Source organism: Zosterops lateralis (assembly GCF_965231275.1).
Source record: "Zosterops lateralis genome assembly, chromosome: 4".
NCBI lineage: Eukaryota > Metazoa > Chordata > Aves > Passeriformes > Zosteropidae > Zosterops > Zosterops lateralis.
The window spans coordinates 43,869,344-43,884,198 of record NC_139765.1 but is presented as its reverse complement, the minus strand read 5'-3'; the positions used below and the strand labels follow the sequence as shown (position 1 = coordinate 43,884,198).

At 37.1% G+C, this 14,855-nt stretch overlaps 1 protein-coding gene across 2 annotated transcripts in view; it reads left to right on the top strand.

Moving 5' to 3' along the window:
• Positions 1-14,855, top strand: part of ARID2 (AT-rich interaction domain 2) — a 93,167-nt gene that overhangs the window by 59,249 nt on the left and 19,063 nt on the right. For both annotated transcript variants that reach the window (XM_083860052.1, XM_083860051.1), the window contains 9 exons: positions 3,093-3,159; positions 3,244-3,494; positions 4,612-4,708; positions 4,786-4,995; positions 5,341-5,508; positions 6,521-6,596; positions 8,810-8,944; positions 9,412-9,611; positions 9,982-12,812. In XM_083860052.1, the coding sequence (XP_083716178.1) occupies positions 3,093-3,159; positions 3,244-3,494; positions 4,612-4,708; positions 4,786-4,995; positions 5,341-5,508; positions 6,521-6,596; positions 8,810-8,944; positions 9,412-9,611; positions 9,982-12,812 (4,035 nt within the window). The remainder of the gene's footprint in view (positions 1-3,092; positions 3,160-3,243; positions 3,495-4,611; positions 4,709-4,785; positions 4,996-5,340; positions 5,509-6,520; positions 6,597-8,809; positions 8,945-9,411; positions 9,612-9,981; positions 12,813-14,855) is intronic.

The following is a 14,855-nucleotide window of genomic DNA, read 5'->3' as shown; positions in this document are numbered from 1 at the left end:
GTTATCAGCATAGAGGTTGCATGTCTGGTTTTGGTGTTTGTTTTGGGGTTTTGCAGTTTTAAGAAAAAAGAATGGTCAGTAAGTTATTAAGTAACTTAATAACTTAAGTAAGTACTTAATGGTTAAGTAAGTTATTCCTTTCACCTTTCATATTATCTTTTTTTTTTTTAATCTTCATTTTTTGTTTTTTTCATTTTGGTGCTATTTGTGTCCTCCAGTATCACTGCTGTGTCAGTTGAAGGTGAAAACCAATGTGTTTCTTTATACTGAACTTCAAGGGAATAAATTACCTTTCTTTTTTTTTTTTTCTTTCCCTTCTCCCCAGTCCTTACTGCATTATATAAAACTGCTTGAAAAACGTGTATTTTTCATTATCTTACCTGCAGCAGGACATATTTTCTGACTTTTTACGGAACTTACTTCTAAACTGAATCAAATGTTTTTACTAGTCAGTGAATCTGTCCCATTAATGGTCCAAATTGGAGTATTATTTAAGTTGAACCTGTTGTTAACTCCTAGAGCTGTGTTAATTTGTCACATTCTCCCCTCTTGACTTTGGCTGGTGCTGCTAATAAGCTTAAACATCTAGTTAGTCGTAATGACTGCATGTCCTTACTTAAAGATTGGAACAACTGGCATTTAGCCAGTCATCTTGTATCTCTCCTTGTTTGTTTTGTTGTCCCCATCCACATGCTCTGATGACGACTTGCTCAGTTGTTTTCTCCTGTACTCTGGAAACTTCCCCATTTTTGCCTGTTTCACTTAGCTTTGAATATCTTCATGTTACCAAGGTTCACTTGCGAGTACAGTTTGCTTTCAAGAGTGACTTGTTTATATAGCATGTTTATTATCTGATAGGTTTAGCTGTTTTTCCAGGTATTTCTTTCATGTCTCCAGCAGCTGCTCAGTGTCTGATGTGTAGTGTATGAAAAATTGTATTACATTTCTTCATGCACTATTTGTCTCTGTTTTCTTCATGATTTGCATTTCATGTTCTTTGACTTTTTGAGGCCTCCTCTAGCTGTAGAGTTCCAAAATCCACATATATGCAGTTCTTGTGCCTTATTTACTTCTCTGATTTTCTTCTTTATTTTGTGATTTTTTTAAAAAAAATTGTTGCCCAACTCCTTCTTCTTTGTATAAATTTAATTTTTTTTTCATTTACTGTGCATTTATCCTCTGAATCTTTCTCAGACAGTGTGCAGAGATGCTTATGCACTTAAATACCTGAAACACTTTTCAAACATCACTTTTCTTGTCTCTCACAGTAATCTGTCAAGCTGACTTGACTTCAATTGCTCTTTTATTTTTCTTGGAAAATAAGTAGTCATACCATTGCTACATTATGTTTTATGGGCTCAAATGTCCATTGCTGTTATGGACAGTGAACTGTTTGGTTGATCTGATTTGCAGTGAGTTCTGTATAATCCTTTGCATTTTTTTCCAAAGGAATTTGGCTACTGACAGTCATCAGACTGTGAATATGAATCAAGTTCTCTACTTTTGTCCATTATCTCTTAGCTTTTGGATGTCATATAGTTATGCACTATTTGGTTGCTTCCAGGTTTTAGCTTTATGTTTCTATTAGCTGTTCATGATTTAAATATATACATATCTATAGGAGTAACTAGTGATAAAGACCTTTACTTGTGTACTCTGTCTTGTTTATTTTTATTAATATGTAGTATTAGATTGCAGCTATCCTTCATAGTAGGGAATAAAATAACTGCTTGTGATGCTGAACTGATTTTTTTGTTGCCTTCATGCTATGTGTTTTTCAAATGAAAGCTTAATTATTTTTTCCACTTTTGCTGTTCCTTTGGGGGAAAAAATTTTTTCCATGTTTCACCTGTTCCCTTGTAACAGAATTTTGCCTGCATGCCTTCGCCTTCTGTAGCTCATGGTGATAACCTCAGTGCCAATTAGAAAAATCTATTTGTCACAAACAGTAAGAAGTTAAGACTTTTTCTAGCTGTTCTTGTCTTTGCTAAAACGAGGTAATAATCCTTTCTGTGCTAGTAAATCCTCTTTACTAAACAGTACTTGGACGCCACTTTGCAACATTACAGTGAAAATAAAATTCTTTTCCTTCCAATTTAGAAAATCTGTAGTATTGTATTTGTCAAGAAAATAGTAGTGTCAAGCTTGGTATGAATGCTGTAATTTAGTAATTACATTTGCATAGCAAAATTTCTCCTGCTGTTCAGCTGGTTGTACTTCCCATCCTTCCCTTTTTATCCAGATTTATTGGTGGTTTTATTCTGTGATTATAGTCAAAAGAGGAGCGGTATTTCATTAGTGAGTCAAAGAAATGTACAAATTTTTATTAGTCAAAGGAAGGTTTATATCTTTGTTCAGATATACACATTAGAATGCATGTATCGTTATATATTTTTATATTATTATACATCACAATATGCATTTTTATTAGCTTGCAAACCTTAATTCCTTAGTTAATTCTTGAATTTCAACAGGACTAGCAACAAAACAACCATTTACAGACCAGGCCATAAATTCGTAAAGTAATTTGAATTCCAGTCCGCTGAAGCGTTCTGCTTTGGTAATATTTATAAAGGTTTCTTGTGGTGGTGGTGGTGGTTGTTTCTCTCTTTTTCTTGTGTTATGATGAGGTAGGAAACACAGCAGCAGCTTTAAAAAGTTTTTCCAAATAACAACTTCTTGGAGGACTCTTAAGATCTACTGAGACTGGGAGGAGTCGCCTTATTCTGCCTTGTTTGTAGGAGATGAAGGAAGTTGGCAGCTGTACTTTTTTTTCCATTTGTAATTGCTGTATTTCTAATGATGTATGGAAAACTGTCCCATAGTTTCAGTATATGTTTCAGCAAAGCACTTCTGTGGTAGTGTTGGTTCATTGTGACTGTATACTTCTGGTGCTTGAAGGGAAGAGTTTCTTAATGTAAAGTGCTGAACATCTTGCATTTTGGTTACTATCAGATTAATCAAGGTACTAGGAAATTTTTAAAGAAAACTATTTTAATATAATTTCAATATTTTAACATAATAGAAATAGAAGTAATTAATATTTAAAGAAATAGCCCTTAGAAATTAAGTATTTTTAATTCTTTCTTCAGTTTTGGAAGGATATTGTTGAGGATATTGAAGTTCGTGATCTAATTTCTGACAGAAGCAAATCTCAAGGTGAGACATCTTGACTAATCTTAATACATGCATGCTGGTAAATTGAGCAAAGGAAGGACTAAAGTTTATTTATTTACTTCATAGATATTCCATCAGAAGAATGGATTTGGGAATCCTTATTTCATCCACCTCGCAAATTGGGCATTAATGATATTGAAGGGCAGCGAGTACTTCAGATAGCAGTGATTTTACGAAATCTTTCTTTTGAAGAGGGAAATGTTAAACTTCTGGCAGCTAATCGTACTTGTCTTCGGTTCCTGCTACTCTCTGCTCACAGTCACTTTATTTCTCTACGGCAGTTGGGGCTTGACACGCTGGGAAATATTGCAGCAGAGGTAATGTGCTCTCAAATAGAACAATTCAAATAGAAATTGATAAAAGCAGGAGTGTTATTGAAATTATTTTCTTTTCCTCTATCATTGGCTGGTAAAGGAAATAAATTATTCTCTGAATTTGTAATTAGCAATTTGAAAACAAGTGTTCAGAGTCAAATACGACTGTATGTGTCAGTTTGCTAAAGTAGAATCACATGAAGAGGACCGATGATGTAGAGAGATAGAAGATATTCATAGTGTATAATTTTTGGTTTAGTTTCCCAGAGGGAAGAAAGGAATTTTTTAACTTCTGCAGTCTGTATGCTAGCTTCTTCACTTTATAATTAGAACCTTTAATCATAACTTCAAAACAGTATGTTTAAGAAAGAGGATTGTAGAGGATTTTATGTCCTGTATACTGTAGTTTGTGTAAACTAGTCATATGCTGCTGAGTATGCTGTCAGAATCATGTGAGGCATCTTTTTAGAGAGGTTTGAATGTTGTAAAATACACTATTTAAGTATGTCATATTATTGTGCAGAAAATGACATGGTTTTTATGGGTAGTATATTCAGATTGTTCTTTTATTTTAAAACATAGCATGTAAATTTGAGTAAAATGGGTACTATCAGAGGATAAGACTGGAAGTTTTGGTCCACTACTAAATATTGAAAGAAAAGATGATGTTTTTAATTTACCATGTACCTAACTTCTTTTGAATGAGAAAGAATGTTACTTATGTCTGAGATCTCTAATTGAGACGCAGAAGTAGAAACAAGACAAATGACTGGGATAGCATTTGAGGAGGAGTACTTGTTATTACTCAAGTTCTGGTCTTTGTTGGATATTAGAATCTGTTTGCATATCCTGTTGACTGCCTGAGAATAAAGTTATTTTCCTTATTCCAAGCACTGGAAAGTGTAAATTAGACTGCTGCTTCAGAGCAGAAGAGGAGGAGGGGGCTTAAAATGCTGGGTACAATCAAAAACTCACAGGGTTCAGTTTTTATGAACACGAGCGTAATTTATGTGTGCTGCACTTAAACACTTCTGAATCTTATATTTTGATAAGCAAATTTAAGTATTTGAGCCATTATCACTATGTGGATAGTGTTAATTTTTTTTTTCTTTCTCATCAGCTTCTTTTGGATCCTGTTGATTTCAAAACTACTCATCTAATGTTCCACACTGTTACAAAATGCCTCATGTCAAGGGATAGATTTTTAAAAATGAGAGGTAAGATCTTTAGCTATTCTTGTTGTATCAGAACTGTAATTATTGCTGTTTAAAACTATTTTGTATTTGTTTCTCAGGCATGGAAATCTTGGCAAATCTTTGTAAGGCTGAAGATAATGGTGTCTTAATTTGTGAATATGTGGATCAAGAATCCTATAAAGAGATCATATGTCATCTCACACTACCAGATGTGCTGCTTGTAATCTCAGCACTTGAGGTGCTATACATGCTCACAGAAATGGGAGAAGTGGCCTGCTCAAAGATTGCTAAAGTAGAGAAGAGCATAGGTAAGGGAGAAGCAAAATCATTTACTTCTCTCACTTAAGTAAGAAAAAAGACTTAACCATTGACCATGACATATCCTTAAAAATGTGGCTTCCTTGTGTATGTGAGCACACAGCATGGGGATGGAATTTACTAAATTTATTCATTGTATCCTCAAGGAACTGATGATGCTAAAAATTCTGAAGTGTTTTTTTTTCTTCCCATAAAGTGTGTTTTAAAAAAACCCAAATCCACAGAAGCATGCAAAAACTTGTTTCCTTTCAACACATGGCAATTTTAAATCAGTGTGTTCTAACAGCATTCATCTTGTCCTAATGTCATTGTTGGTTTTACATTCAATACTTTAGATACATTAGTGTGTCTGGTTTCTATGGACATCCAGATGTTTGGACCTGATGCTCTTACTGCTGTAAAGCTCATTGAACATCAGTGTGTTACCCAGCAAGGAATACTTGATGTCAGACCACAGGTAATGGATCATGGTTCTTCACAGGCCCATGCAACAGGTGTCCCAGGTGAGTATCACTGCAGGAGAACACACTGTTCTATAAAATTTCTCATATAATCTATGATTTTTATCTTCTCTAGATTAGTTTACATAAATAATCGTAACATTATGCATAACGTGTATCTTTTTCAAACACACATTCACAAAGCAAATACGCTATGTTAGCCAAAGCTGTGTTAGCCAAAACTGTTGTGAAACAACCTTTGAAAGTATTTTAATGTTTTTCAGTTGATAATCTGAAAACTCTCTGAAAGTTACATGCATTGCTTATTTTAACTTGTTCAGTGAAAAGAAAAAGTATCCATTCTAGATTGTTCCCACAATTTTCAGAGAATGAGAGATCCATTTTATGTTGTGTTTTGCACTGGGTATCGTTCAGCAGTATCATAAAGTATTTGGTAGAATTGCAGAGGTGAGATAGACTCACTCTTGAAGGTTCCAAACAGTTTCTTGTTATGTGAACCAGTTGTAACTATTCTTAGGAAGTTACTGAGAAAGAACCATTGCAGCAGACATTGGTCTGCATGCCCAAGTGTGCTGTTTCTAGAATGGGTGTAAATGACTGAGAGAGAATGCAACCAAGGGGGTGAACAAAAGGGAATAGGATGAACTGATGTGAGGTTGCTACAAAATCCTTTGCATTATATTTGTATCACGTAAGAATTGGAAAAATAATTGCTGTTTATTTCTGCCTGTTTCGGTGAAGTATTGTGCCACTTGAAAATCATGCTCAGTACTGTAAAGTACTGAGATCATGAGTCTGGAAGCAGCTGTTCCCTGGGTGCACACCTCGTGATTGCACTTCAGTGGTGACTCTGGCCCTGGCAAGCCCTGCTTCACTTTGTTACTGTGCTGCAGATCTGTAGTCTGTTGTGGGTACTTTTGTGACCTGCCTTGGCTGGATACATTCTTATTGACAAACATAGGAGAAACTGGACTGAAAATGAAGTACTGCATTCAGGAGGACAAAAAACATTTCAGCAAGTTTTGGTTTTTTTTCTTCCCCACATTCTCTACAGCCTCTAGGACTGCACCACATGTTGCTCCACCTCCGGGAATAGTAGAAATAGACAGTGAGAAATTTGCATGTCAATGGTAAGTGTATAGTTCTGTTCAAATACATTAATGAAGAAGAAAAACAAAGAAAAATACTGAATTCATGTGTCACAGAATTTTCTCTTTTTCTTCTCTTTACTGTTAGACTAATTTTTCTGAAAAGTGTAAATCAAATCCATTCTGTCATTGCTTTGAAGCAGCATGAAAGCGAAAACTCAACCAGAATGTTCAGTCTTCATGTGTTGATCCATGAAATTAATTGTTTTGTCTCTTAAAACAGAATTTGATTTGATTCTTAACTCTGATCTTAATTTAATTTCTTTTTTAAATTGTCAAGCAGCATTACCTGTTTCACAGGTATTTTCATCTGGTAATGTGTTGCTGTATTACTGAATCAATATAAAAGTAATTGTCAAATTATGAAGCTAGGCCCTGCAAAAACTCTTACATGATCCTTGTGAACCTCAAATTAAAGAAGATCAAAGTCTTTCTGTTCAAATTCTCTTGCTTTCAACTAATATTATTGTCAGATATTTAGAGAGAAACTGTCTCTCCTGTCTCATGTAGACTGTGGGTGATCTTTTTGAACTTTTTGTCTTACATAAATCAACTCACATTCTAAGTATTTGTATTAATTGGTTCCTGATGGGCCCTTTCACCTCTGCTCCTTCACTGCTCCTTCCTCTGCTCTTAGGTTCATCTTCTGTCATACTGAGGAGAGAAGCACCTTCCACTGGATGGAATTTACACAGTTTAGTGGTTTAGGTTATCCTGAAGTTAAACTTCCAGCAGAGCTTTGGTTGTATGGGGGGAAATATTGCAAATTTTTGTGGTCAGCTGATGTTTCCATGCTTCTCTTTGCACACTACAAAGTATTATTAACTATAATAATTAACTGCTGAAAGATTGAGAAATTACACATTTAGGCATTTAAAAAGGGATACCTGGAGCTGGACTCTTTCTACAGATGATGTTGCAAACTCAGATGAATGTACGTTATCATGGTATGCTTTAGTTGTTGCTTCCTACTCAGAGTAACGGGAAAATGAGTAAATCATAGCAGTAAAATTTAGTTACTATCTCTTGAAAGCGGCAAAAAGACAAGATATTTAAACTGACCTTCCTAGATGTATTACTAGCCAGCTTAGATTCAGTAGGAGGTGTAAATGCAGTGAGAGTAAGGTACTGATAACAGATTCCATTCACAATTTCAAGTCCTGAACATCTTCAGTTTGCTGATACCAGTGTTAGTGTGTCAGACTAATAGGACATATCGAACTGGACAGTCATTTGTCAAATATGACAAATTTAATTAATACCTAAACTTTCTTTTAATATAATGTAATCTGTTTTTGTAATAATAAAATTCTAACACTGCAGGATAAATGGTACTTAATCTTTATGCGAGAACACAATTTAAAGAACGTAATCATAGGCTTTTCATGTAGTTACATTTGGGGTGCAGGGCTCTATGAAGGAGAATGCAGTGTAGTTTTCCAGAGTGTTAGCAGCATATAATAAGTGCTGACAAACAAAATATTTCTTTTATTCTCATGCTAGTATTTGAGCACTAAGTGAGAGTTGTTGCTTGCCTCTGTTTGCCGCTGGGGAAGTACAATTCCTTTGTCTCTGGGTTGGAGTGTAGTGGATCTAAGAGAAATAAATTTAAACTAATAGAAGATGTTTCCTTTTCTCATAGCTTCCTGTGAGGTTAGAGGTTAGATGGTCTGTGAACTTGTGGAGAGTCTGTAGGACATATAAATACTTTTCACTGCTAAGTGAATCTTAAATGTACAAACACTGACTTATGATAAAAATTTGTGAGGAAGAATTAGTTTGATTTCATCCCATCTTTCGCAAAAGTAGAATCATTAAGGAGTAAGAACAGAGCTGTGAGGAGGACATGCCAACAAACCATGCATTCTCACTATTTTTTTTGCAGAATATATGATAAAAAAAGGCATAGGTAGAGACATTTTGCATAGATAGTAAATAATACATATATAAGTACGTAAATAAGATATTGCATGTATAACTGACCGCAAGTGTTAGGGGTCCAGTGTATTGATTCATAAGCAGTGAGAAAGGGGAAATATAGAACAGATGTCTGACAGAACAGTATACTTAAATACTATTTTCTGTGTTGTTGGCAGATATCAAAGGTCTCTGTGATACAGACTGAAGCGTTTTAACAGCCCCTTTAAAAGTACTGTCTCTGTATTTTGCTTCATAGTTCTTTTTTTCATCCTCAGGTTGAATGCCCATTTTGAAGTGAACCTTGATTGCTCTGTCTCTCGAGCAGAAATGTACTCTGAATACCTCTCTACTTGTAGTAAATTAGCTCGAGGTGGAATCCTAACATCAACTGGATTTTATAAATGCCTGCGGTAAGACAAGAATTTATGCAGCAATAAAGAAGCAATTGTATGTTCTCAAAACTGGTAGCTTTAGATTTCGTAGCTTTAGATTTCTTTGAGAGAAGATCTACTGGGTTCAAAGACATCCAGTTTTGGAATTTTAATTGCAACAAATATTTAGAGTTTGTTTTATTTTATTCTATTTCAAGATTTTTGAATGGGTTCCTTCTCTGCCTCTAGTCCTTCTAATTCTTTCTGAAGTAGTTTTGTGAGATTTTGTAATTTTCACTCAGGTTCTGTGACATCTCAGCTATATGGGGGATCTGCTAGTCTTTAATGATGAACACTCGCATGCTATTGGAAAATTCTGCTGTGTTGCAAAGATGCAGGCATTCCTTCTATTACTCTGCACACAAGAGCAGTTAGGTAAAACAAAAACATTGTAAGAGAGTTGAGTTACTGTATTTATTAACATGGATTTATGTTGTGCTTGGCAGAACTGTCTTTCCAAATCATACAGTGAAAAGAGTAGAAGATCCAAGTAACAATGGTCAAGCACATATACATGTGGTAGGAGTGAAGAGGAGAGCTATACCACTTCCCATTCAGATGTACTATCAGCAGCCACCAACTTCGTCTACACCAGTTGTCCGGGTTGATTCAATTCCTGATGTGTCTTCGTCTCCTTTGCCAGCAGGTTTTTAAATTAATTATGTATAAAGTATTTTGCATTGATTCTGAAACCATAATAAAAGCCAGAAGTTTTTGAGCATAGCTTGAAAGTGTTAGAAGTTGAGGCCACATGTTTTGAGTTTATTCAATAATGTTGGGAGTAGTATTGCAGTATTTCCTTGCATGCCATTCTAGTCTTTGACATGTAACCTAAGCTTTCCAGTCAGCAGACAAGACATTGTTGCTGTGTCATTAATTCAGACTCTGCAGAGCTGGGAATAGAAACTGCTTCATGTAGAATTGCAGTTTCAAATCTTTGATTTTTAAAAATTCTTTAGTTAATGTATTCGAAATAATCTCTGCTTCCAAACTTCTGCTGTGTTTATTTCACACAGGAATCCCGCATGGGCTACCAGGTGTAGGAAATCACTATCAGAGGACCCCTATTAACCAGTCTTCAACTTTGACAGCAACACAGATGTCTTTTCCAATTCAAGGTGTTCACACTGTGGCACAGACTGTTTCTAGAATTCCACAAAATCCTATTCATACACAACAGAATGCTCCAATGACTGTTATACAGAATAAAGGTCCAATATCCTGTGAAGTAGTGAAGGCCGCAGTAATACAGAGCTCTCTTCCTCAGTCGGCACTTCCTGTTCCTATTGCAGTAGGAGGAGCTTCTAATCAAAATCACAGCGCCACAGGCCAGCAGCCGTCTGTTACAGTTGTGAGTTCTCAGATGCTTCACCACCAACCTGTAATTCAACAACAGTCCCCACTGCACGCAGTGGTACCAGGACAGATACCTTCAGGCACTCCTGTTACGGTAATTCAGCAAGCTGTACCTCAGGGTCATATATTTGGCAGAGTACAAAACCTACCAGCATGCAGTTCAGCAGTTTCACAGGGTCAGCAGCTAATCAGCACATCATCACAACCTGGGCAGACATCATCTCAGCAGTCCTCTGCGGGTAACCAGCAACAAGATACAGTCATCATAGCACCACAGCAGTATGTCACAACCTCTGCATCTAACATTGTTTCTGCCACCACAGTTCAAAATTTCCAAGTAGCAGCTGGGCAGGTGGTTACAATTGCAGGTGTTCAGAACCCACCAACATCTAGAGTAGGGTTTCAGAATATTGCACCAAAGCCTCTGCCGTCTCAGCAAGGTCCACCTGCTGTGGGGCAGCAGCCACAGCAGCAGCCTCCACCACCATCCCAGCAAAGTGTAGTGATAGTAAGCCAGCCAGCTCAGCAAGGTCAGACATATGCACCAGCCATTCATCAAATTGTGCTTGCTAACCCATCTTCTATTCCTGCTGGCCAAACTGTCCAGTTGGCTGGACAGCCGAGCATTACTCCATCATCTTCACCGTCCCCAGGTCCAGTTACAAATAATCAAGTCCCTACAGTTATATCATCTTCATCTACCACTCCTCAATCACAAGGACCCCCTCCTACTGTTAGCCAGATGCTTTCTGTAAAGAGGCAGCAGCAACAGCAACATTCACCAGCATCATCGCAGCAGCAGGTACAGGTACAACAACCGATGCAAATGCAAGTTCCGTCACAACAAGCTAATACAGGAGTTGGCCAGCCCAACTCTGGTGAGTCTAGCCTGATAAAACAACTGCTTCTTCCAAAAAGAGGCCCCTCAACTCCAGGGGGGAAGCTTATACTCCCAGCTCCACAGATTCCTCCACCTAACAATGCAAGAGCTCCTAGCCCTCAGGTGGTTTACCAGATGGCCAATAACCAGACCCCAGGTTTTGGAGTTCAAGGACAGTCTCCAGCTCAGCAGCTGCTAGTTGGACAGCAAAATGTTCAGCTCGTCCCGGGTGCAATCCCGCCCCAAGGGGCAATGCAAACAGTACCCATTTCTAATTTACAGATATTGCCAGGCCAGTTGATCTCAAACAGCCCAGCAACTATTTTCCAAGGGACTACTGGCAACCAGGTTACGATAACAGTTGTGCCAAATACGAGTTTTGCTACTGCAACTGTGAGTCAGGGAAATGCAACTCAGATCATTGCTCCAGCAGGAATTTCAGTGAGTGGAGCACAGACAGGAGTTGGGCTACAGGTGCAAACCCTTCCAGCTACCCAAGCACCTTCAGCTGGACAATCACCGTGTACTGCTGCTCCCCCATTCAAAGGTGATAAAATAATTTGCCAAAAGGAGGAAGAAGCAAAGGAAGCAACAGGTTTACACATTCATGAACGTAAAATTGAAGTTATGGAGAATCCTTCCTGCCGAAGAGGAGCTGCAAACACCAGCAATGGGGATGCAAAAGAAAGTGAAATGCAGGTGGGAAGTCTTTTAAATGGGAGAAAGTATAGTGACTCCAGTCTACCTCCTTCTAACTCAGGGAAAACACAGAATGAGGCCAATCAGTGCTCACAAGTCAGTAATGGGCCATCATTAGAAATGGGTGAGAACGGAGCTCCTGGAAAGCAGAACTTTGAACAAACGGACACACAGGAAATTAAAAGTGATTTGAAGAAGCCCCTAGTTAATGGAATCTGTGATTTTGATAAAGGAGATTGTTCTCATTTGAACAAAAACATTCCAAATCACAAAACTTCCAATCATGTAGGAAATGGTGAGATATCTTCAGTGGAACAACAAGGGAATTTGGATGCCACGCAGCAAGATACTGCCAAAGGTGATCAAGGGGAAAGAATTTCTAATGGGCCTGTTTTAACTTTGAGTAGTTCACCTGTTGTAAGCGGTACACAGGAGGCTGCGAAACTGTTAACCCAGCAACTTAGTGGTACCAACACTGATTTACCTAATGGACCTCTAGCTTCAAGTTTGAATTCAGATGTGCCTCAGCAACGCCCAAGTGTAGTTGTCTCACCACAATCTACAGCCTCTGTTATACAGGGGCATCAAATCATAGCAGTTCCACACTCAGGACCTAGAGCGTCCCAGTCTACCCTGTCCTCCGAAGTTCGGTCTACTAATGGCACAGCAGAATGCAAAACTGCAAAGAGGCCAGCAGAGGATAATGACAGGGAAACTGTTCCAGGAATTCCAAATAAAGTAGGAGTTAGAATTGTTACAATCAGTGACCCCAACAATGCTGGTTGCAGTGCAACTATGGTTGCTGTGCCAGCTGGAGCGGATCCAAGCACTGTAGCGAAAGTAGCAATAGAAAGTGCTGTTCAACAAAAGCAGCAGCATCCAACCACGTATATACAAAGCATGGTCACACAGGTATGTTGCAGTGTTCTTTTTATGTTTATTTTGACTGTGATTCTGACTAATACTGTGAAATAACATGGCTGAAAATGTGAGCTTGGTCCATATCTCTTGCATAGTGTTTCAGATAGTCAGGAAATTATACTTTCTGTTCTTCCACAGACTAAAGTTTTAACAGTTTACATACTTCTTCAATATCAGTGACAATAATGGAATTTGTAGCTTGATAATACGCAGTGAGGAAAGAACTGCTCACTATTTTCTTCCTTTAAGGACTAACTGTTCTGAAAACAACAATGATTTGCTGGATGGTCTTGTAAAAATGTCAGTGTTGTTCTGCATTTTATTCTTCATCTCTATGGAGGGGTGAATGTTTTTTCAGAAAAAAAACACACCTGCATCTGGCTGGCTGAAATGAGTTGAGGTTCTTGCGTTTAAAGTTGGTCTTCAGGGTCTTGCTTTGTGGGTTCACTACAGTTAGGAGAAAGTATTATTTTGTAAATTTGTTGAAGTATTTACAAAATATTTACAATGTTTATCAATAAAACAAGCATTGGTATGGGTTTTGGTTTTTTTTCTCTCTGTTTGCCAAGCTTTGGTGAGGGCTTGTTGGGCTTTTTTGTGCCTTGATTGAATTTGTTGAACCTTTTGAAGGTGGTTACTCCCTAACACTTTACTAGAAAGGAGGTATGGACATCAGGAGTATTAATCAGTAAAATAATCATGTTAGAGGTTATTCCATTCCCTAGAATTTATTTTAGTTTTGTACATAGACAGAAAATTGCTCTCCAAAAAACCCATTCCTAACTGAATAGGAGCGAAGGGAGAATTGTAGGTCTGGCAGTTATGAGTTCTGACAGACCAGAGGGAGGAAATGAAGTCCTGAGTGTGTTAGTATGTTTTGACCTTGGAGTAACAGGTCTTTTATTTCTTATCTTTTTTTTTTTTTTTTGGTTGAGGGTTTGTTTGCCTTTGACAAAATAGAAGGCATAGACACGATGGGCTTAAACACACCTAGAACTTAAAATGTGACAAGTGCTGGCTAGTGCTGCTTCATTTTCTGTGACAAGTTAGTTTGCTCTTGAAAACTCTTTTGACTTTCCTAGTTATCAAAAATCAGGGTTAAGAGTTGAAAAGTTCCTTCCCTTTTTACTTACTCTACTTTTTGCTTCTAACTGCAACAGTGCACAGAGTTAATTCTTAAAATGTCCTTGAATATCTTTGAACTCACTCCTAAATTTTCACTTAGGTTTTGTTGGGGGGAGATCTGTATTTTTTTAGTGTGTTATTTATCTTTCTTCTTAATAGAAACAATTTGACCAAAACTAACAGTTCCTGTTAGCAGCATAGGGACAACATTCTAGATTTTCTGTAGTGCAGATGTGTTAATTATGCCTTGCTTTTTACATTGAGTGTCTTTAGCTGTTACAGTGTGAATTTCTGTTATAGCTTTGCTAAGGATTTGGCTGAAGTAAAAAATGATGTGGCTCTGTCTTGAATGGGATATGTTTATTTATTCCCTCAATAAGTACCTGAAAAGAATTTGCAGTTGTATCTCAAGCAATAACTAAATGATCAGATTTTAAGAATTTTGAAAAGGGAGTAATGCATTTAACTATTTCATTTAATTTTGATAATGTACATCATGATACTAGAGGGGTAGGGTAGAAAAGATATTTTCTGTGCTGATAGATTTTTTTTTATCACTGTCATTAATAGTCACTACAGTTTTCATTACCTGTACAAACAGAAATGCTGCCTGCGGGGTTTGCCATTTGGTAGAAATTTGCAGTTCAAAAGAACTTGGTTTAATTCTCTCTACCTGAAAGTTTGCTCATTCTGCTATCTGTGGGATTCCCTTCATTTCTTCAAGATTACAGAAATGTGGGAGAAATGAGTTAATTAGTTTTAATCTTGATGAGAAATTTATTTGTTACTATTTGCCTTAGTCATGTCTATATATTTACAAATCATGTTTATCATAATATTGCAAGTATGGACTTAGCGTTGAACCCATTTTAGAGTATTCTTTTCAGATATAGTGATCATCATAGTTTG